Source organism: Aedes albopictus, chromosome 1 (assembly GCF_035046485.1).
Source record: "Aedes albopictus strain Foshan chromosome 1, AalbF5, whole genome shotgun sequence".
NCBI classification, from domain to species: Eukaryota; Metazoa; Arthropoda; class Insecta; order Diptera; family Culicidae; genus Aedes; species Aedes albopictus.
The window spans coordinates 325,029,381-325,052,344 of NC_085136.1; the positions used below are offsets into that span (position 1 = coordinate 325,029,381).

At 38.6% G+C, this 22,964-nt stretch overlaps 1 protein-coding gene across 2 annotated transcripts in view; it reads left to right on the top strand.

Moving 5' to 3' along the window:
* The first annotated feature begins 226 nt into the window (after positions 1–226).
* Positions 227–22,964, top strand: part of LOC109416092 (uncharacterized) — a 38,241-nt gene continuing 15,503 nt past the window's right edge. Inside the window, exons 1-3 of one of the 2 annotated variants that reach the window (XM_019690060.3) lie at positions 227–566; positions 705–902; positions 12,575–12,862. In XM_019690060.3, the coding sequence (XP_019545605.3) occupies positions 471–566; positions 705–902; positions 12,575–12,862 (582 nt within the window). In that variant the 5' untranslated portion in view covers positions 227–470. The remainder of the gene's footprint in view (positions 567–704; positions 903–12,574; positions 12,863–22,964) is intronic. The other variant, XM_019690061.3, reaches the window with a different exon arrangement.

The window sequence follows — 22,964 nt, forward strand, 5'->3', positions numbered from 1 at the left end:
AGCACCAGAAAATAAAAACAAAAACAAACCGCGTAAAACCCGAACAAACCCATGACGTCACGGATCGGTCACTGACGACGACGATCACGCTTTCCTCTTTATGCGATGCGAATGCGATCGATGCGCGGCGAGCACGATCAGTGTTTTCGGAAAGCTCACCTCTTCGCACTCGCCCCGAACGACCGACCGACCGCGGTGAACTTAGCATAAGCTCTAATCTAGCTGTTCCGTCGCTGGGAGCTGCAGTCTTGAATCGTCGCTCGCCGTAATCGGAAGTTGTGGAAATTGTGCTGGGAAGTCTCGATCGAATCTGACAGAGAGAGAGAGTGTTCAAAAACTGATCAAGAAATAGTGTTTGTTTGTGTTTTGGAGAAACCTGTTGCTGCAACCTCAAAAAACAAAAGTGCAAAAGTGAACGAGAAAGGTCGAAAGTTGTTTTGCATTTGCAGTGGTTTTGGCTTATTTCGGAAATGAAGCAGTTGATCTTGCTGCTCGTGGTGGCAGCTGCGCTGGTCGATTACAGCCAGGCTCAGGGCAATCGAAAGTGCGCGGCGAACGGAGAATATGTAATTAAACGGAGTTCTTTTTTGTTAATGTTTCTTTATAATCTAGTAGAAGTTTTCGCACCTCACCTTTAGTGTTGGGTTTAGCATTGAGAAGTGAAATTTTTCCACGTCTTTTCATTATGTTACACCCCGTTGCAGTGTTTGACCCATTCCGAGTGCTGTTCCGGTAGCTGTTTGAGCTTTTCCTACAAGTGCGTCCCGGTGCCGCCGAGTGCCAGCGTTGGCACCGTATTCGTTCCAGCCTCCCCTGCTATTGAGACCGACAATCGGTTCGGTGGTGGGGACGACGGTGGAACCAGCATCACGCAAAAAACCTGTGCCAAAAATGGCGAATATGTAAGTTTAGCCGGGTGTTATTAAGTGTTTGTTGAAGAGTGGCCCAAAATGTGGCAAAGGTGGAGTTTCGAAAATTACCCGGTGGAATGAAAGTTTTAGTGGTCAATATGATTCTATGGAAATTTGAACTAATTTGGTGCATCAGATGTGATCTTTCATGAAACTCAAAAATGTTTTGGATGGAATCAGTTGTGCATTTGTCTTAGGCCGTCTTAGACCGCATCCCCCCCCCCTCGTAGACTTTTGTCCATACAAAAAATTTGAAATTTGTATGGAGCGTAGACTTTGGTCAGACCCCCCCCCCCCTCCCCCCAAAAAGTCTACATGGTTTATGAATGGCCCCTTATAAAGTCCTTTGAGATGATCGTATTCAAACCCCAAACGGCATGAAGCCTTACAAATGCGTGACTGTTTTTGAAACCTGACAAATGTCACTCGTTTAGTTGTTATAGGTAAAGTCGTTTAGCAGACCAAGGAAGGCCGGAAAGCTTTTTTCTCAATTTTCTCAAAAAAGTCGTTTTTTATGACGTGAATTACCATTTTTTCAGATTTGCAATATCTTAGGATAAGATCTTCCAAAAAAAGCTCAATCTATAGTTACTACTTTTTATGACTAGAGTTACATTTCAAAATGGATTACGTTCTGGCCTTCACAAGTTCTTTCTGAATCGCGTATAGATTTTCCATTGAATAAAATGACAGTTTTAATAGCTCCTATAACTCTTAGACCCTAAAAGAGAGATGATTTCCTCCTCAAATTTGAACGATTTATTAAAATTTCTGAAGATCATATTGACCACTTATTCATCAATTTCAGAGGGTCAGAAACTTTCTGACTTCTTACTGTTCCCAAACCAAACCTGGGCCACTCTACCAGTGTGTAGTTATCCAATCGAATTAGTTAAAGCGTGATCTATATATTGCGAAATCATTCCACTTGAACGTCGGTAGGTAAACCGAATCGATATCGTCTGCCGGCTGTGTCGAATCGCAAAATAGGGTATACCATACCATCAGCGCGCCGGTTCAGTGTGTAGAGTGTATGCAGTGTTGAATCCACTTTGTGTGCAATCATTCCATTCTGGCAAAAAGCTATTCCGTCCCAAACCAGCCAGTCAGTCAGTCAGTCAGTCAGTGGTGAGTGGAAACATAGGTACACAGAATGTACCTACCTACCTATCTAGAATGTACGAAATAGTTTTTCGTGAAACCGATGTAGATCGCTTTCAAGGTCATTGGCTGGTGCGCGTCGTTGTTTACACGGTTCAATGCGCGGTTGTGGTTTCTTCCTACTGACGTCGCGCCGCCGGTCAGTTGTATGTTCTGCTGGCTTCGACGCAATCAAGCTATCAATTACCTTCCTGCCTTCGTTGTTCTGCGGAATTCTTTCACCCGGCAAGGTGAAAATCATTTGGCTATAAGAAATTCTTCGGAGATTTTCCCAGAATTCTTAATTCCAAATTATATCCAACATTTTTCCCTAAACAATCTTTTATTGTCCAGAGTAGTGCACGTCGTTGATAATCGCTATAGTGTCTCAGTTCCCATTGTCCCAAAATTGCTAAATCAGGGTGTATACTACCTGAAAAAAAAACCTGGAAAACTGGCAACCGGAAATTCTCAGGGAATTATATTTAACAGGGAAAACCCTGGAATACTCAGGGGAATATGACATAGCATAGCTGACCGTACACATCCTGGGGTGGCTGTCGATAGAGACGTTTAATGCGTCAGAAAAGTTGCCTGGGACTTGACAAACCTTTCATTTAACGAACTCTCGACACCTGGCCAGGTCCTTATGATCAGCGGGGATGGGGAGGAAATGTTGATTAGACATCTACTCAGAATATGTCCAAGGACTTGGCCCACTTCATAGATATCTGGAGTTGGAAATTGGATAGGGCTTAATGGGGTGCTTTCCTTGGCGAAAAAGCGTATGAGAAATTGTCACGGTTTAATAATTTACCTGGTTACCACTGAAAAAGTAAACATAAGCATTAAGCAAGTCGCACAAATTTCGTAGGTAGTACAACCCTAGACCACAGTGAGGATTGCCTCCTTCCCGTCGGATACCATAACACAAAGATTGGAGACTTATCTCTGACTCTGGAATACTCAGGGAAATATGACATCGATGAAAAAAAAATAAAACATTGGGTTGTAAAAAAGTAGCGAATTTTATTACTTGTAGGTCTACTCAAAAATGTTGCCCATAGAGTTTACTACATCGTGGATATAAATAAGAAAAATTGAATTATGTAGTTTATGTGTACCCTTCTAGAAAATCGGCCACTACGATTTTCCAGAAATTTCGTCAGGGTTTCTTTCTGGAAATTCTTTGGAAATACCTCTTGAAAATTTCCCCATGGTTTCCTTCCAGTATTCCGAAATTCTGATCTATTTCTTCTGGGATTTTTCCTGTGGGTTTCTACCTGTGTTTATCCCGAGATCTCCGCAAGAGTTTTTTCTCAGGATACACCGCAGATGTTGTCGCGGAATTCCTGTTAGAGTTTCTCTCGGGATGTGTCTTGAAGGAGTTATTCCTGGGATTTCTACTAAAGCTCCTCCAAGGTTTTTAAGAAGATTTTCACTAATTTTCTGCAGAGAATCCATCTCCAATTTCCTCCAGATGATTCTCTTGTGATCAAGAAATTTCCGGTAGCTTCCGTCTAGAATTTCTACAGAAGTTTCAGGTGGTTTCCCAAAGGCTCTCGCGAGATTTCTATTGAGAGTTTCTCCCGCGACCTTTCTCAGAAGGTTTCTTCCGGTGTTAATCCTGAGATACCTCTCAAAGTTTTTCAGAATTTATCCTGGGCTTTCTCCTAAGATTTTTTGAAAAGTCTTCTGGAATTTGGGCAGGAGCTACTGCTGGAATTTTTCATGGAGTTCGTCCTGTGATTTTTTTTTTTTTTTGTTTTCGGATATTTTTCGAGGCTTTTCTTTGTAGGTGATTATCTAATTTCTTGCAGTGATCCATAAAAGATAATTTTCTTACAAATTTTCTCGGCATTTTTCCCAGAGCTCTTCCCGGAAACTACCAGAAATTATCCCGAGATTCAGGTCTGCTCTTTTTTGGAATTTGTTTAAAAATTGCTTCCGGAGGATTTCTTCAAAGAGTTTCTCTTGGTATGTCTTCTGGGATAACTTACGAGATTTCTTGTAAGAATTCCCAGGAGAAATATCTTCAGGAATCCCGTTAAAATTTTGAAAAAAATCTCAATTTAGACTTATTGGAGAAATCTCGAGAGGAACTTCGCAAGAAATCCTGAGAGAAACTGGGAAATCTAGGAAATAAAAGTTATGGGACAAATCCCAGGAGGAACTATTAAGGAAATTTAAAGAGGAACTCTGAAACCCTTTAAAAGGAATCCCGGAAGGAATTACGTACGAAATCTACGAGAAATATCTGTAAGCTGTCTCTGGAAGAAATCCCTGGAAATTCTGCAAAAATCCCGAGAGAAACTGTTGGAAATCTATTCTGAAACCAGAAAAAGAAGAACTTTGGAATTTTTTTGAAAAGATCTCTGGGAGGAATCCAGCGAGAAACTAACACTTAGAAATGTGTGTTTCTTGTGACGAATTATTCCAGAAATTCGTACAGGAATTCCATCTGAGATTCCTTCACAAATCCAAATCGGATATTTTTTTTCTGAGTTACCTCTAATGATTTACCAAAGATTTTTGCAGGAATTCCTCCGGAGATTCCTCTAGAATATCTTGCAAAGATTGTAGCAGGAATTCCTACCGTGAAAATGTTTCGTTTGGGTATTCCCTAGAAATCCCTCCAGTCATTCAGAAAATACACTAGAAATTCGGAGAATCTAATCGCTCTAGAGATTATTCCAAATATTCCCTCTGAGATTCTTCTAGAGAATCCCGGTTCCATTCCTGGAAGAATCTTTGGAAATTATCTGCAGGAGGGCCCGGATGAAAAATCAATTTTTGATGGGAATAATCGAAAAAAAAAGAATGGGGGAGAATTTCTGGACATCTCTGGAGCAGAGATGTGAAATTTACAAGTTTATCTATATTTTCCCAAAAGAGTCATACAGATTTTTCAAAAAATGATCTGGTACATCTGCTCTGGAGGCACTTTTGGAGTTATTTCTGTTGCAACCGTTAAAGGAGCTCTTGAGAAATGTTATTTCTAGGAAAATTTCTGGAGGAATCACTGCATGAATTGGCAAATGAAACTCAGAAGCAATCACTGGAGGCGCTCTTGGAGTTATTTTATGGAAAAACTATTCAAGAGCCTTTACAAGAAATGTTTGGACCAATCTCTGAATGAATCTTCGGGGGGAATCTCTGGAGCAAATCTTGAAAGATTGTCTGGAGAATGTTTCTGGCTATTCTCTGAAAGAATTCCTGGGGAAATCACTGAAGTAATTGCCAAGAGATTTTTTGGAGGTATCTTTCGAGGAATCGCTTGAGAAGTCTCTGAAAGATTTTTTCATTGAAACTCTGGAAAAAATCCAGCAGGAATGTATGAATAACTCTTGACGCAAAACACTAAATGACTTTCAGTTGATATTTCAGAGTTTTGTCTGGAGAAAGATATTTCTGGAAATATCTTTGGAAAAATTCTTAAAGCAGAGGTGCGCTCAAGGGTGGGAACACTCACTTGCAAAGAGATACACTCACTTGCTATTTTCTCAGCTCAGAAGCGTGCAACCATGAAACGATGTATGGACGACTTTTGCCTTGCGGTTTTATCTAAAAGTTTGCCAAATAGAGTAGGGGTCGTACATGCATACATAAGCCGAGAGGAAGCTGCGAAGGCAACTCTCCACGAGGTGAATGTAAATTACACTCACCTAGTGGAGAGTCGCTTTCACAGCTCTGTCACGACTTTTGCATGTGTGTGGGGCCCCTACTCTATTCGGCAAAGTTTTAGACAAACCACAAGGTAAAAGTCGTTCATACATCGTTTCTTGATTGCATGCTTCTGAGATGAGAAAATAGCAAGTGAGTGTAACTCTTTGCAAGTGAGTGTTCCCATCTCTGGGTGCGCTCAGTGCATCGCAAAGCATTTCCAAGTTTGAAGTTTGATTTAGTTTTCCCAATACATAAATCAATCAATCTCACCACAACAGATAGCGATGGTATGTGAGAATTGTTTCTGAAATAATAAATTTTGGAAACATTGAAGATGCCTGGTCAGTTTTTTTGAAAATGTGAGAAAGCGATCTTCCAAAATAATTTCCTATCATTTTATTTGAAGTTTGCTTAAGATTTTTCTTGGAAGTGATGGATATATTCAAAATAAAATAGTCAACAATAATAAATAGAAATTTCTAAAAAAAAAACAATGTCTCCAGAAAGCTTGGAACAATACTAAAAATCATACCAGTAACCTGCCAGAAAATAAACACAGGATCTCGTCGAGGTTTTCGCCAGGACTCCGCTAAGAATTCACCATTAACAAGGCTCGAATTTCATTGGAACAAGTCAATGTCAAAATCCCATCAGCGTACGAAAAATATAAAAAACTCGCGTCCAAAAACACATAACCATTTCAACAAACTGCGAATTCCATCATTTAAAATTGTGGAACAAGTGCACCGCGCAGAGATTTATTCCCAAAAAGTGCAGGCAAGACAAAATTGCTTCGTGGAATCAATAGAGGAATTCCTGGAATCCGCGAAAAAAAAAAAATCTTATAGAAAGCTCAGGAATTCTTGGTTGTATCTCTGGGAAAATTCAAGGAATAGTTACTAAAGCTTTTCTCAGAGGAAACACTAGCAGTATTCATTAAAGAGCTTCTAGAGAAAATGTGGTGAAATTCTTGAACGAATCTAGGCATGAGTTTTTGGAGGATTTTCTGAAATTATATCTTTAGCAACTTATGGAGAAATTTGGTTATTCTTAAGAGAAACTCTCGAAGAACTTCATGGTGAAACTTTTGGAGATTCCTGGAGAAGCCTCTAGCAGAATTATTAGAAGGAAAGATTCAGGCAGAAACACGGAATAAGTTTTTATAGAAAAATTCTTGGAGAAACACTGGAAAACATCTTTAGAGAAAATTGTGGAGAAATTCCTGGTTGAAATTTGGAGGAACTCCTGGATGACTTGATGGTGGAATCTTCAGAGTAGATTCTAGAAGTATCTCTGGTGAAATTCCTTTCAGAGGAATTTCAAGAACAGAATATTTCTAAAAAAAATTACTGAAATCTTGGAAGAAATTCTTGGAGAAACCTCTGTATATTTTTTAAGGAATATTTGAATTAGCTCCAGAAAGAATTGCTTTAGGAATTCCTGGTGGAACTTCTACATGAAAACTGAGATGGAACTGGAACAATCTTTAACGGATTCACGACGAGGGCCTGCAATTGAATCGCATTTCAGACAAAATCACTAAAAATGGGTTCCCAGATGAACTATCCCCGATTTTAAAATCTCGTTAATACAGACAAAAGTGTACAATCTTTAGTGTAATTCTTAGATGAAATTCATTTCGAATTGTTTTTGGAATTTCGCAAGGATTTTTCTCGAGGAATCACTGGAGAAAATGTTAGCAGAATCTTTGAAATGTGTAACTCCTATAGGAATCGCTATAAGGAATTTCTTTTAGAGCCTTTGCGAAAATAGCGAAAAAATCTAAGAAATCTTTGGAACATACTTGGCACGAATTTGTAAACAAATCCCTCGTAAATTAACTGCAAAAAGCTTCGAAGGAATTTCTGGAGATATCCTTGAGAGATGTCTTAGAGTTAACTTTGGTGAGGGATTGCTGGAAAAGTCTTTAGAAAATATGCTGAAAGAGGCAGTCTCAATAGATTTTCTAGACGATCACGCATAGGGTCATCGTCTAGTTGTCAGGGACGCAATCATGTTTCCAGAAACAATCAATTATTATTATTAATATTTATTAAAGGCACTTTACCACTTATGTGGCATTCGTGTCTGAGAAACAATCAAAGATTGTAATAAACATCTGAGAGTTTGGATTTTTCAACATGTTCAAAGGCTGAACTGCCTTAATCAGTATCTACCACGATACTTACTACTACTTAGAGGGCAGAGTCGAAAGATCTCAATCTTGTGATCAGGTCAAGTTTCGGTTTATGCTGCCATGAGGCATGACCCTCTGGGCCTGTCTATGCTACAATGTCCTGCTGGGGAATGGGTGACAAAACGTCGAAAAATAAAACGCCAAAAGGACAAAACGTCGAAGGACAAAAGGTCGAATGGACAAAACGTGGAAGAGTGTGTAAGTGTTTGCAGTTCAGTGTGGAGTGTTTTTAAGATTTTGTGTCAATTTACATTGTGAGGACAGCAGGGATGGGAACACTCACTTGCAACGAGTTACATTCACATGCTATTTTCTCAGCTCAAAAGCGTGTAATCAAGAAGCGATGTATGGGCGACTTTTGCCTTGTGATTTCGTCTAAAACTTTGCCGAATAGGGTAGGGGTCGCACACGAATCCCAAGGTCGTGACAGAGCTGTGAACGCGACTCTCCAAGAGGTGAGTGTAGTTTACATTCACCTCGTGGTGAGTTGCCTTCGCAGCTCCCTCATGAGTTCGGTATGCGTGTGCGACCCCTACTCTATTCGGCAAAGTTTTAGACGACATCACAAGGTAAAAGTCGTTCATACATCGTATCTTGAGTGCACCCTTCTAAGTAGAGAAAACTGAAAGTGAGTGTAACTCTTTCCAAGTGAGTGTTCCCATCCTTGGAGAGGTTGTGTTCGTTTGTCTTGTGCAGCTTCAGTTGTCTCTGTCAGTAAGTTGTCAGGCAAAGTAAGTTGGTCTACCATACTGCGTCACCATACATAAAGTTCCACAACCCACCATCAGAGGGAAAGCATGATTCTGTTGGTAGCCTGAGAGGGGTGTCGATAAGGTAGAACCATCAAGATGGGAGGATGATACACTGATTAACGGGGACACGCGAACATTGTCTCGTTATTCCGGGTCACAGCGCGAGCGCTGAAGGCCAGTGACTCATCTTGCACTCAATGATGCTTCAGACAACTAAAGGCTGCCATCGTAGCCGCCCTGAAGGAAGTTGTGACGTAATGGTGAGAGTTTTTGAAAGATCCAGGGGCAGAAGGGGCCCCGAAGAAGTAAGGAAAGAAAAAGATAGGTTAGAGTAGAGATTAAGAATGTGGGAAAGCGTCGGGAAAAGAAGAGGTCAGAAAGAGCTAAAATACCCTGCCCGCGAAGAACATGCCGACCCTGAGGTGTTGTTTCAGGGAGCTTTAAGAAGACCCCCCTCTGAGCTAGTCGGCCGATACATGAGAAAGAATGGGCTTACTTTAAAAGAATAACTCACTATTTGCTTGGATTACTCCGTTTCGATGTTTTGTCCCTTTCGACGTTTTCTCTTTCGACGTTTTGTTCCTGTACCGGTTGCCTCACATATGTTATACAGAAAGCAACTGTTGATGAAGACCTGCAGCCGTTGAGTGTTCTCCACTGATGAACATCAGGTGTTGTTGGCGTACAGTAGCACGGAATTCACGTTTGAGTTGAAAGTTCTTGGTGCGTTGACTAATGTGACAGTTTTCCATACATTTCTTAAACTCATAAAAACGCTTTCTTGATCTGTCGATCTTATTGGATATTGGAAACTTTCATCATTCTCCACTGCTTACCCAGCTTTCGAAATTCACCGATTTAGTATTTTATTGACTTTGATGGTAAGACCTACCGCCGAGAAACGATCGGCGAGATCATGGTGCATACTTTGCAAACTTGAGCGCCGTTGAGCTATTGCAGAGTTGCGTCTAAGGCGACGTAAGGTAGAGTAGAGAAGACGATTGTCGCCTATATTTGCGGCTCTCTCGTTTTCTTAGGCAAGGGAGTCCGCCAACGCTCTTTTGTCTCGTCTAAATGATCGCTTACTTCCTTCTCGAGAGCCGAATAGCGCTGCCGTTCTACGTCTTTGGCTTCTCGTGTTTTCGCTCGCTCTATCGCGACTTTGGCCTCTTTCGCCAGGTGTTTTTTGTAATCCACTGCTATCTCTGAGTGCATAGCTCAGCCAGATTATTCTCGTCGGTGGCGATGAAGGCTTACTCGATGATGCTCCATTGATCTTCTTAACTGACAACTTTCAGAATAACCGCAGCACGGATCTCCAGCACCTCGACAAAGGACCTTTTTAGCAGTCGGCGTATGTTGCGCCAGCGTCCAATTTTCTTCTCCTGTCGATGGATCCGTGTAAAACGCAGCCGTATCTCAGTGAGATGATGATTGAACGCAATGGCGTTGCTAGATTTATTCTGTTAGAAAGCTCTATCTTCATTTTTGGCAGAGGCGGATGTGGTCAATTTGATTTTCAGGGTTGTTACAACAGCGCGGATTTCGCGAATTCCACGGATTTCGCGATTTTCGCGGATTTGGCGCGGATTTACCTATGGAATTTGTCCCTCGCGCGGATTTGGCGCGGAAATGATTTCTGTAGTGTGTACAAGGAAATATTTGAATGATTATCGACACTTGAATTCAAAATTATGAAATGTTTAACCCTCCTAAAATGTTAGAATTTTCGCACCACGATAGTGTAGTGTACGTTCAGCGTGCCTGACTGAGTCATATAGACCCCAACATCCTTCTAGTGAAGAATTCGGAGCAAGCTTTCGTTTTGGTTTGCGACAATTCGGTTACGAATTTCATCAGCTCATCAAAATATTTCTCTGAAGAAATTGTGCAACGATTCCTCCAATATTTCCATCGCGGGTATGAAGTGCATCTTTATTCAACTTTCGAGTTCTCTCAAATTCAAGTTTTCCAAAAAAACTTCAATTTTGTTTCTAGAAATTCCTTCGAATTTCGACTGTTAATGGTGATTATGTTGGGGGGTATGGCGCTCAGTCTTTGGAGGAATAACTCAAAAATAGATTCTTACGCATTCATCCGACGTTTTGGTCGCTATATTGCGCCTTCTTCTGCGAATTAACTATGCTCCGTTTTATCGTAACCGTAAGTATGAGTCCACATTCGACCCAGACGTAACGTATCGTTCGCCGCCGGCGGCGGTGTTCCTTTAAAAGTAATATCCGAAAGATATCCGTTCATCAGAAGCCGAAAGGGAATCTGCCCGAATTACTGGTACAATTTTGAAAGGCACCTGCTATATATTTCGAAAAGAGATTTCTAGATAAATCCCTAGATTATTTCGGGAAAAAATCTTTTGAGGGGAATCCTAGAGGAAACTTTTAACCCTTATGTGGCCGGCAGGGTACCCGGGTACCCAGCACCCATTTAAAATACACGGTGTAGAAAAAAGCTAAATTTTGCCGGCCACATAACGGTTAAAAAAGGTATATAAATCATTGCATGAATTGCTAGTGAAAATTTTGGTGAAAAACTGAGGGATCTCTGCAGGCATTCCTGATATATTACTGCAGGAATTCTTGGAGAAACCCATAAAAATTAAGCAAAACCCTGTAGGAATTTCAAAGAACTCCAAGTAAATCTTGAAAATTGTCAATATTGTTATTCTAGGATTTTTCCAGTGATTACTAATTTTAAGGGTTTCGCCAAGTATTCTCCTTGGAAAATTCCTCACTGAAGAATCATTGAATAACTACTAAGGCATTACTCAAAAAATGTTCGAAGTGATCTTTTGAGAATTCTTCATGAGTATCCTTCTTAAATTCGTACTAGTTTCAAAAAATCTTCTAAAAAGTTTGATTCGGGTTACTATCTTCTTCAGCATTACTTAAAGAAAGCCAAAAAAAATTCATTCTCTTTGTTTAATTTTTGTATAGTTTCTTTTAAATTTTCCCAGCTTTTTTTTTTATAGTTTTCCCACGAATACACTACCTGATTCTTGGCATGTTTCACCTGAGATTTTTGCTAGCGAATTCTTTTCAAAAATCGCCCAATGGATCTTTGAGGAATGTTTTTGAAAAAAAAAAATAACGAGAGTTTTGCCGAAATGTCTTCAAACTCACTTTCAGAAAGCATGAGTTGCGTTGATTTACGAATCAAAAGTTTATTCTTCATTCAATACTCAACTAGTAATGGATTTCTTCAATATCGAAAAAAAATACCTTCACGCTCTCGCGGATTTGGCGCGAATTTATTTCCAGTGTCGCGCGGATTCAAGTTTTGCTCGTGCGGATTTGGCGCGGATTTTTTCCACCCTTCTCGTAACAAACCTGGATTTTCTAGCTTTAAGGCCTGTCTGGCTGATGTTTACAATATCTGGCAAAAATAGTGATTGTGATCATTAAGATTGCCACTTGCAAATATACTACGCATACGGATTGTAACAGGGCAATGCTTCATCCATGTCGATCAATTCAACACTATTTCCGAGTAAACAACCCATCAGAGCGGGATAATTATCACCTTGAACATATTTACGTCTGAGATATTTACCATTCCCAATTGGACCCGATTCTGCGAGTCAGAGTAATCAATTCCCGTTTGAACCGCGCGAGCGGTCGGTGATTGCACTTCTCCGAACCGAAAATCAAGCAGCTGTACCGTACCCACTGACCGAGAGACATTGTGTGCGATGCGATGCGGTGAATCCTCCTCCGTGGCCTCTGGACGATAACCTTGCCGGTCGCGTTTGTTTGTTTGGATTCCCCTCGAGATTGCTTATCACTGCCGCGCGGCGGCGCGGTGGCCGACTGAAAATATGACTGATGGTTTGTTTTGACATGATGACGATGCTGATGATGATGCTTCCCCTTCCATCCACCCCGCCACAGTGCCTCACCCATGCCGAGTGTTGCTCCGGAAGCTGCCTGAGCTTCTCGTACAAATGCGTTCCGACTCAACCGGGAACGTCGTCTGGCGTTCAGCAACAACAACCACAGCGTCCGCAGCGACCGCAATCACCTCCGCCGACCCAGGCCAGCGGTGCCACCAACTCGATTGAATCATCGACCGTTGATTTGGGCAACCGCGTTGGGGAGAATGAGCAGCCGGGTACGTCGACGACAGCGACCCAAACTACCGCCAGACCACCGGCCAAGTGTGCCGCTGTGGGAGAATACGTAAGTCCGAAAGGAGTTTTGTTCTGGATTACATGCATGCGTTGCTACTCACTGTCTAGCTTGTTGTTAATTTTTGAATTAAATTCTAGCATAATTCTCTGGTTCAATGTTGTATATAGTATCTATATTTGTTGCTTGCTTCTGTGTTGTGCTTTAATTAAGAAACTCGTTATCAGTGCATGTTTAGTGTATAAAAAATAATGTACATATTATTAATTGGTAATCGTCTACAATGCAGTCTGTTGTAGCCGGAGGAAATTGTGTAGTCAGGGGATTGTATAAGTTCAGAGGTGACAGCGTGTTTTGAGTCCTAATTCGTTCGAGATTATTTCAGGTTAGGCAATCTTTCGATTTCACGCAAAATATTCCGAAGAGCTAATATGCTTGATATTAATAATTAATAATTCTTGTAAATTATTGGAAAACGGTTGATTTTGAAATCTATAAAAGTCAAAATATTTCAGTTATTCAGTCTCAAAGCTAATTCTCTTAAAGCAATCTTGTTTCACTTAGATAATCAAATCTTTTCAAGTGTCATCTAATGTTGAAAATAATCCCCGAAACAGATGCTCGACATATTGAATTTATAAGATGGATTATAAATTTGACCAAATAACCTTTTTCATCCATCTACAGGGGATGGAAAAATGATAGTCTAAATTTTCACTATAATGTTACCCTCCTCCACTATTGCATACCGTTGTATGAAAAGCCTTATGCTTGGTTTAGACAGTTCAATTCGAACAAGTATCTGGCTTGCAAACTTCTCAAAGATGTCCAATCCAATGGAATGATATGTTTAGACTTTGCAAATGATATGAGTATCCACCACTTGCATGTTCTTAAATGAATCTCAGTTGAAGCAAGTGTTTATATAGTTCAACTCGTGCGGCGCGGAAGCAAACTGAATTGAATTCATCTCAAATGAATCGCGGGTTTAGACAGGGCAAGAGAGATGATTTCGTTTGACTTGAATGAAAAAGTTCACCAAGTTCAACTTCCGTTCAAGTCAAGTCCATGTAAACCAGGCATTACTTATTCATACCGATATCTTCGGTCTCTACTTTAGATGCTAACGTCCCATTCGCCTGTTTTCCCGACCCTTGGTACTTAACTTAGCTTTTTGAGCTTTCGTTTTTGACTAGTCGTCGTCATGATCTGCTGGAGCAGTAGGGTGCAGGTACCAGTTTTCACAGCTTTAATCATCATATTTCATTAGGATCTAGTTGTAAAAAAATGCTGGTTCAGATCGCAACAAACTGAATGACCAAACACCCGACTGGCCAAAACTGAAGCTTCTACTCTACACAGGAGCGGAAACCTATGCTGTATCTTGATATCAAAAAGAACTTCTGGAGAAACACCATGTTTCAAAAAATACACTGATAGATTAAACATGCAGTACAGGTTTTTGATTTCGATTTTGCTATTTAATATCAGTTTCAGCTCTATAAGTATTGTATGTACAACTAAACCGTAGTTCGTAGTTTCTAAGGCGGAGTTTCTTCTAATTTTAACTTCTGCCCAAACACGGCCAGGTCGTTCCGTACAGACAAACTACCGGGCGCATAACCACATGCACTGAATTTCTTCCTAAGGAGTTGCAACAAGTATTATTTACCACAATCGCAACATGTATGGAAATGCATACACGCGAGTCTCCTGCTGCTTCTTCTCGAATCAAAGATCAAATCTTCTATATAATTTAGCCGATAATCCAGGCGCGTCTTAAAACTTTGTACACATGTCCATGTGTGGATTTGTGAATTTTGGTGGGCACTTCTCAATCAAATGAACAAGTTTACATTTGCTACTTCTGACGGTTCAACCGAAAACATATCCACATAGGGGAACTTACGTATTTTCGGCAGTTTTGTTCTCTTCGTTATGGGGTGTTTTTTGAAACCTGATGACCTCAGGATTGGTCTCAAATCCTTCCCAACCAAGCTGAGTTATTTGCCCAAATTTCAGGCAATTTGGCCCACAAAAACCCCCCATGACGAAGAGAAGAAACCTGCCATTAATACCCTTCGTCACCCTCTCACACAAGTCTGAGTGGATTTTTATTGAAAATAAACTATTTCAACTCATTCGCTTCCGATAGTTATACATGGTTACGACGGTTCCGCATGAGCTCAAATTTTTTCTAATACCCGCGCTCAACCAGCCTTTTCTCTTTTTCGACGGTATTATTATTATTATTATTATTATTATTATTATTGTCTTTATTAATGAGGTTTTCAATCCTTGGTTGGTTCGCCTCAAAAGGTTTTTCGACGGTATTTCAAACTCGTCCGGAATTTCACACAAGTTCATGAGTAGTTTTCTTCATATTTCCGACAGTCTCCAAACTCGTCCGAATCTTCGCACAAGTTCATATGTGGATTTATTTTTCAATTTCCGACGGCATCCAACTCATTTGGAACCTCACACAAGTCCATGTGTTTTTTTAGGAAATGCATTTCATTCGGCTCACTGAATATAAAAATACAACAGTTCAAAATTACCATTAGATAAAAATAGACCAACATATGAAAAAGTGTTGCAACCGTTGCGAACATTTGCTTCACATGTCTTTCCTAGGGCTATTTCCAGTTCTTTAGACTTATAATCTCTTACAAATCACAACAGAAACAAAAGTTTGTAATGGTTGTTCCGCCCTTCTCAAATGTTGATCTAGAATGATCCAGTTGATCTATATTACTTAAACCTCATGTAGAATAACTCAATTTGGTCAAAATGTAGATTATTGATAGATAACTAATTGATCAAGTAACAGTAGCATTTTTGAGAATGTTTGATGCTGTTGACGAAAAGTTAAAAAATAATTAAGCACTGTTAAATATCATTACAAGTTCTGTGAACTGCTTAGTCAGTGATTGGCAGCGAATAGTAATACTTTTCAAAAAGCTATTCACATATCCTGAAATCTCTATGAAATTTCATCAGTATTAGTTAATACTTTTAGAAGCATTATTGGAAAATTTGGAAGAAGATTGGATGACATTCTGACACCTCAGACAAACTTCTGGAAAAGTAGAAGAAAATCGAGTGAAATGCTGTTCCATTAAATTCTAAATAGGTGTTTGCTCCTACAACAGATACTACAATAGATACGATAGATAGCTTGGTATTGCTGTGTGCATTCAAAATGCAAATATCAAATGCGGGACTCCCAAATTCGGTAAGATTTTCTAACAAGTAACCCGGTGTCAGTGGGAGCTTTCGAATCCTAGGTTGGCAGTGAGATTGACTATAGTTGCTAAGTTGCTTTTGGTATTATTGTGTTACCGCATTTGAAGCGCATTTGGGCACCGTTTGCTTCTTGAACGTACACAGCAATATAACACCCAGGTAACCAATAAGCATTTAAATAAGCTGTATTTCAGCTATAAAACTGCATTATATCTGCTTGCTGCTGTATCATAGCAGTTCGAATGCTGAATCGCCCTATATTAGCAATTTAAATGCTGCTTAAAATCTGACAGCTGTTGTGTAGCATTTCAAATGCACAATATGTTTTGGTTAACATGCATCTTAACTGCTACTTTATTGCCATAAAGCTGCTAAGAGAGATGAGCGATGCTCAAACTGCTACACATTTCAACTTTTTCAATTCTTGAGCCACGACTATAGAAGCCATTACCATTTAGATGTCGATCATTTATTGGTACCAACGAAGAAAATCAATGAGAGAACAAATGTTTTCCAAATAAATCCCATGGAATAAGAAACCAATTATGACATCGTGTATGTGGATGGTTTAACATCAGCACTTGTCCGAGCCGTTGTGCGGGCACAGCAAAATAACTGCCGGTGTGGTACTCAAGCCTTTAATAGATCAAAAAACCAACACACATTATCTGATCATTTATAGCTCATTCAGTAGCGCGGTTCAGCATCATCATCAACCAGAGGATTGTGGGATCGAATCCCAATTTCAGCGGGATCAGCAAAAAACAACTGCAAAAATAAACAACAGCGACAAAAGTTGCACAGGAGAATGTGAGTAAAAATAGAAAGAGAAGAATATGAAGCGACTGAAATGCGCAGGGGAAAATATTTTTGTTTATGTTCGATTTTTTGGGGATAGGAAAGATAAGCATTTAATCAGCCGTATATTGGGCCAAAACCTGCATTTAATTAGCACTTATGGCGCATATACGGCATATTAGCATTTAATGACCTGCAGTAAAGGCGCATATAGTGCTAAATAAATGCAATTTTAACTGCTTATTGGTTACCTGGGCAGTAATAAGGGGCAATTCTTCGAGAATTGCACAAAAATTATTAAAAAAAATCATTACTCCACCAAAAATTAATATGAAATTAATTTTCTTGTATGAATCAGAAGCTAAGAATCTTGCCTTATCGAAAAAAAAAAAAAATATCACACAAGAAGAATTTTTCGTTCTGAAATTAGTTCTAAATCTCTAAACGAAACCTCAAAATAATACATTTTTTACATTTCTGTGTGCATTGTTTTCAGAATTTCTATGAGGTTTTCTTAGTAAGGAAAAAAACACAAAGTAATTCGCGTTAAGTACTGTTCCTTTGAATTCTAGTAAGAATTTGCATCCTTTGACAGATACGTATTTTGACCTCAACTGTAAGGTCGTCTTCAGTGTCTTGTACTTGACTCGACTAAAAGACACAAGACACTGAAGACGACCTTACAGTTGAGGTCGAAATACGTATCTGTCAAAGGATGCAAATTCTTAGTGGAATTCAAAGGAACAGTACTTAACGCGATTTTCTTTTTACTCACAGATATTCCCCTAACAAGCCCAGGTTAATCATCACAAAGTAATTGTAGAAATCTCCAGAAAATTTCAAAAGCGAGTCCAAAATAATGAAATAATCAAAAAAATCCTGGCCAGAATTTTTGAATGAATCTCTCAGGAAGTTTCATAAAAACATTCTTGATCGAAATATTTAGAGAAACTGACGATTGATTCTCTAGCTGTATTACCCAACGTTTATTTTCGATAAATTCCCAATGAAATCCTTAAAGAGATACCCAGAAGAATTCTTGAATGATGTTCTCAAAGAAACACTTATAGAATATCTTGTGGATGAACTCCTGAAGAGTCACTGACAGAATTTTCTAGCAAATACCTTACAAAATTCCACTCAAATCCCTGGAAAAAATACTCAAAGAATTTCTTCATTAAATCTTTATTAAAAATCTCGATGATATCTCAGGAGAAATTCGGTTAGTAGGCTCAGTGTACCAGTTATGGCTATAGTACCTCAAATTCGCCATAGTTGATTTTCAACATTTAACGATGCAAATCAACAAGAAAATATATGTGAAGGAAGAATACGTTTATAAAAGATGATAGCATTCATTCAAACTTCCCATTTTGCTCAAATTGTGATAGAAAAAAATAATTTTCCTTAAAATTTCGGCTTCTTTGTACCCTATTTCGCCATAGTGTACCAGTTATGGCAAATCCCATAAGGAATGCATGTAAATAGTGCGAAGTGGAACCGAAATTAACAAATATGTCCATAACTGGTACAGGGATCCTATCATTGGCACACGCCGTAATAAATAGTAAAAGTGGGTTTGGCTCAGACTTTATATTTTTCCTGTTAAGTATGAGAACAAATCTATCGTTTGACGTATCGATGACATTCGTCAGTCTTCTTCTTATTTTTGTAGAAGTAGTTTTCCTTAGGTAGTGCGATAACTGGTACAGGCACCCTAGGGTCTCTCAAGAAACCCTTAAATAATTAAAAAGATGGATTTTTTTTTTCGAGAAATATCGCTTAATTTTATGGAGAGATATTTTTAAAAAACTGTCTGGAAGAATTCTTCAGGTGTTCTTTGGCGGTAACCTTTATCGAATACTTGCAAAAAAAATCAATGTGATATTCCAGAAGAAATTCCAAAAGCAATCTCTGCCGAAACTTTCGATAAAATAAATGGAATAGTATGGAAATTTTCTGAAAAAAAAAACTCAAGCGAATCCTTTGGAAAATTTTTTGGCTATATGGAGAAATTCCCGAAGAATGTCTGAAGTGAGAATTCACAATGAAATTTCCCGATAAAATTAGTAAAGGAGCTTCTCAAGCAATTTTTGAAGAAACTCTGCAACGAGTCCGAGGAACTTCCAAAGATTCCTCAAAAACTTTCAGAAAAGAATGTCTAAAAAAGCTTCAACAACTCTATTAAAGTTATTGTTGGAAAGCTTGAGAAAAAACTGCCGATGGAACACATTTCGGCAAGAATCTCTGGTCAACGACACCCTTGAGAAGTTAGTTTAGTTTTTTTTTGGAGATATAACTCGTAAAATACCAAGATAATTTTTAATGATTTTCTAAATGGGTAAACCGAAAAAAAATCTGGATTGCTTCCCAAAGAAAATCACTGGAGGGGAATTCCTATGAATCACTAAAAAAAAAACAAGAAATTGCTGTAAAAGTTCTGCAAAGAATACTTTAAAAAATCGGTGGGGAGCCTGGAAAATTTCACAAAAAAAAGCACTTGGGTGAAATGCTGAAGAAATCTTAAAAGATATATTCTACAAGGACAAATTTTAAGAAGAATTATTCTGGATTTCTTTGGAAAATCTCTAACGCATTGATTTGTCCAAAAAAAAAATCCAAAAAAATGTCAATGATATTCCCAGAGAAATACCCCTTGGAATTTCATTCATGAATTTCCAAATTAATGTCTGGGAGAATAAATTGCAGAATTTCTGGGAGAATCCTTCAAGGAATTCGGCAAAAAATCATTGAAGGGATTTCTCAAAGAATTAAAAAAAAACGTATAAACATCTGAAGGAATTTGCTAATGGAACCCGTAGATGAGTTCTTGAAGAATTCGCTGGAAGAATTTCCAAACGAGTTTTTCAAGAAATCTCTGCAGACGTTTTGCCAAAGAATGCATAAGTAATGGAAATCCCTGAAGGAATTGCGCGTCCGCAAAGCATCCTTTTAGCTTTTTTACAAAGTAACAGTTGAAACTTTCAATGAAATGAATCTCTTGAGAATTTCCTACGGTTTTCTGAAAGAATGTAGAAAAATATGCCTGGAGGAAATTCCTGAAAGAATTCTTAGTAGAATTTGCATGAGAATATCTGGAGCTTTCTCAACAAATCTCGCAAACATTCATCAGGAATTCTTTAATTAAATTTTTTGGAGAAATTTCAGTGGATTACTTGAGAAACCTAGATGAACTCATGAAATAATGTCTGCAAGAATTCCCCAAGAAATTTCCCACGGTTTACTGAAAGAATTCTTCGAATAAAAGCTTTATTGAATTCGCCAAAAAGTACCTGTCTCAAATCTCTATTCGCTATTCTCAAATCTCTATTTAATAGTTGATGAATATTCTCTGAATATATTCACGAAAAAAAAAAGAAAGTATGCTCTAATCCTCGAAAAATGTCCCAATTAATCCTGTAAATAAATCCCCAGTGAATCATTGAAGAAATTCCAGATGGATTTGTTGGAGGAATACCCCAAAGAATTTTCTGGAAACCACCAATAACGCATTGGAAAAAAATGAATATTCTAAGAAACTTCCGATGCGAAGTCCCAAGTAACATCAGGAATAAAAATCAACAATTCTCTTGAAAATATAAGAAGGAATCCTAGTAGCGATTCATCAAAAAAAAAATCCGAAATAATTTTTAAGATTCCGAAGGAGTTCCATGGAGGAATTTCCTAAGTAAACCTTGATTGAAGGACTTTAGGGTAAAGTCTTCGGTATACCAATCCTAGTGGTCAATTAATGATATTTTAATGAATTCAACATATATACATAAAAAGATGGATAAAGTATTAGTGAAATTCCGAAAAAAATCCACAGCTCAGGTGAGATTTGAACTCGCGACCCTTATTCGCTAGACTAGTGCTTTTTCAACTAAGCTACCAAGCCAAATAATGACACAGCATTTCAATTTAGTAGTTCTACCTCTTCTGTAGTAATCTGTCGTAAATGAAAGAGTGCAAACGACAAGTTTGATGGCCTTCCAGGTTTCATTTGTTCTTTCGCATCAAGTGGTTGATGAAGAGACGCCTGTAAGATAGGCAACAGTTTCAACACTAAATAAATTACTCTCGCTCTTCGTTTTATGATCATAAGAGATGGATATATTTGCGGTGCATGTTAAGGGAAGGATGGAACATGGTCGATGACATTTGAATTACCTTATGACAACTAAAATACCGTGTCATTAATTGGCTCGGTAGCTTAGTTGTAAAAGCACTTGTCTAGCGAATAAGAGTGGTGAGTTCGAATCTCACCTGAGCTGTGGATTTTTTCGGAATTTCACTAATAATTTATCCATCTTTTCATGTATTTGTATGTTGACTTGATTGAAGGCCCTTTTTGTTGAGTTATGACTTTTAAAAATTGGTGTTTATTAATTTTTTGTTAATTTTTGTTGAAATTATGATTTTTCGAATTGTTTGTGCAATATTCGAATAATTGCACCTTTTTACTGTTTTACCTAGCTCCACCCATGATTGAGTACCTCATCTGCAGGTTCTAAACGTGGAAGAAAATAATGATTAGCTTGCAATGCGTACCTCCATTTGCCTTTTTCCTTGCCACGACGATTTTCGATATTTTTTCTAACAAGATGAGTGTTGGCCGTTTCCTATGGTGAAGGAAAATGATAATTATATGGATTAAAAGCAGAGTCTGCTGGAAATCCTCCTAAAATTCTTGGAGGACCTATAACAATCATTACTAGAGAAAACTCAGCTGAAAATGCTTGAGAAATCCCAGCGAGGATTCCTAACGAAATTCTAGTAGATTGATTTGTCTTTATTAAAGAGACTTTCAGCCCTTGGCTGGTTCGTCTCTAGGATTCTAGTAGAAATATCTGCTGACACCCTAAAAGAAACTCCTGAAGAAACTATTGTAAAAATATTTGAAGGAATCGCAAGTGGAATGTCCTTGGAAAAATCTCAGAAAAATCCTTGGAGGAATCACAGGCAACATATGGAAAGGAATCCTTGTAGAAACCTCTGAAACGATCCCAACAAGAACATTTTGACTAAGGAGTAATGCCATCAGGCACTTGTGGAGGAATTCTAGTAAGATTTCTTTAAGAGATTTATTTAGGAATGGCTCCAAGAATGCCAGATGGGATGCTCTACAAATTTCTGATAGAAATGCTTGATGTTCAAGAAATACTTTGAAGGATTCCTCCAGAATTATTTGCGAGGATTCATTCAAAAATTGTTGCTGTAATGTATTTATGGATTCTCTAGAAATGTAGTATTCCTGTTGGTAGTCCTCTTAAGATTATTTTGAGAACTACTGCTAGGATTGCTCCAGGACTGCTTCTGGGATTGCTATAGACATTTATGGTAGGAATCCTCCATGGTTATTTTTTTCTGAATTTCCCATACAACACCTGCAAAAAATTTTTTTTTGAGAAACCTTAGCAAGAATTCCCGAAGAAATTCTAGTAGGATTTACTGACGGAATCCCAGCAGAAATTTTATTGGTTTACAAAAAGCAAAAGGAATCATTGAAAAACGTTTTGAAGGAATCATAGCACGAGACCCTGAAAGAAATTCAAGAGGACCAGGAATCCCAGGAGGAAATCCTGGATGGATCCTACGATGAATTATCGGAGGAACCCCATCAGGCATCCCAAGAGGAATTCCATGAGAAATCGTTAGAGAAATCTTGAAAAAAAAAATCTTAAAATTTCCCCAGCAATGCTTGATGGGACTCTGCTAGATTTTTTTGCTGGAGTTCATGCAAAAATTTTTCCAAGGACTCCTCAGTAAATTGCTTCGGTGATTCTTTTAGGGATTTTTTCAAGGATTCCTTTAGTAATTCGTCTCGGAATACCTTCAGAAATTCTTGCTGTCACAGGAATTCCTTCATAAACTCCAGCCAGGATTTCTCCAAGCATTCTTACTAACTTAGATTTCTCAAGCATTTCCAGATGATATTTCTGCAGTATTGCTCTAGGAGTCCTCTTGGATTTCCGGGAGGTTTTTCAGCATGAATTGCTTGAAGAATCTCAGCCAGACTTTATGGAGGACTCCCATCACGAAGTCCTGAAAAAAAAACCCCGCAGCATTTCAATAGCAATTTCAACAGATTCTCAAAAATCTGAAGAGG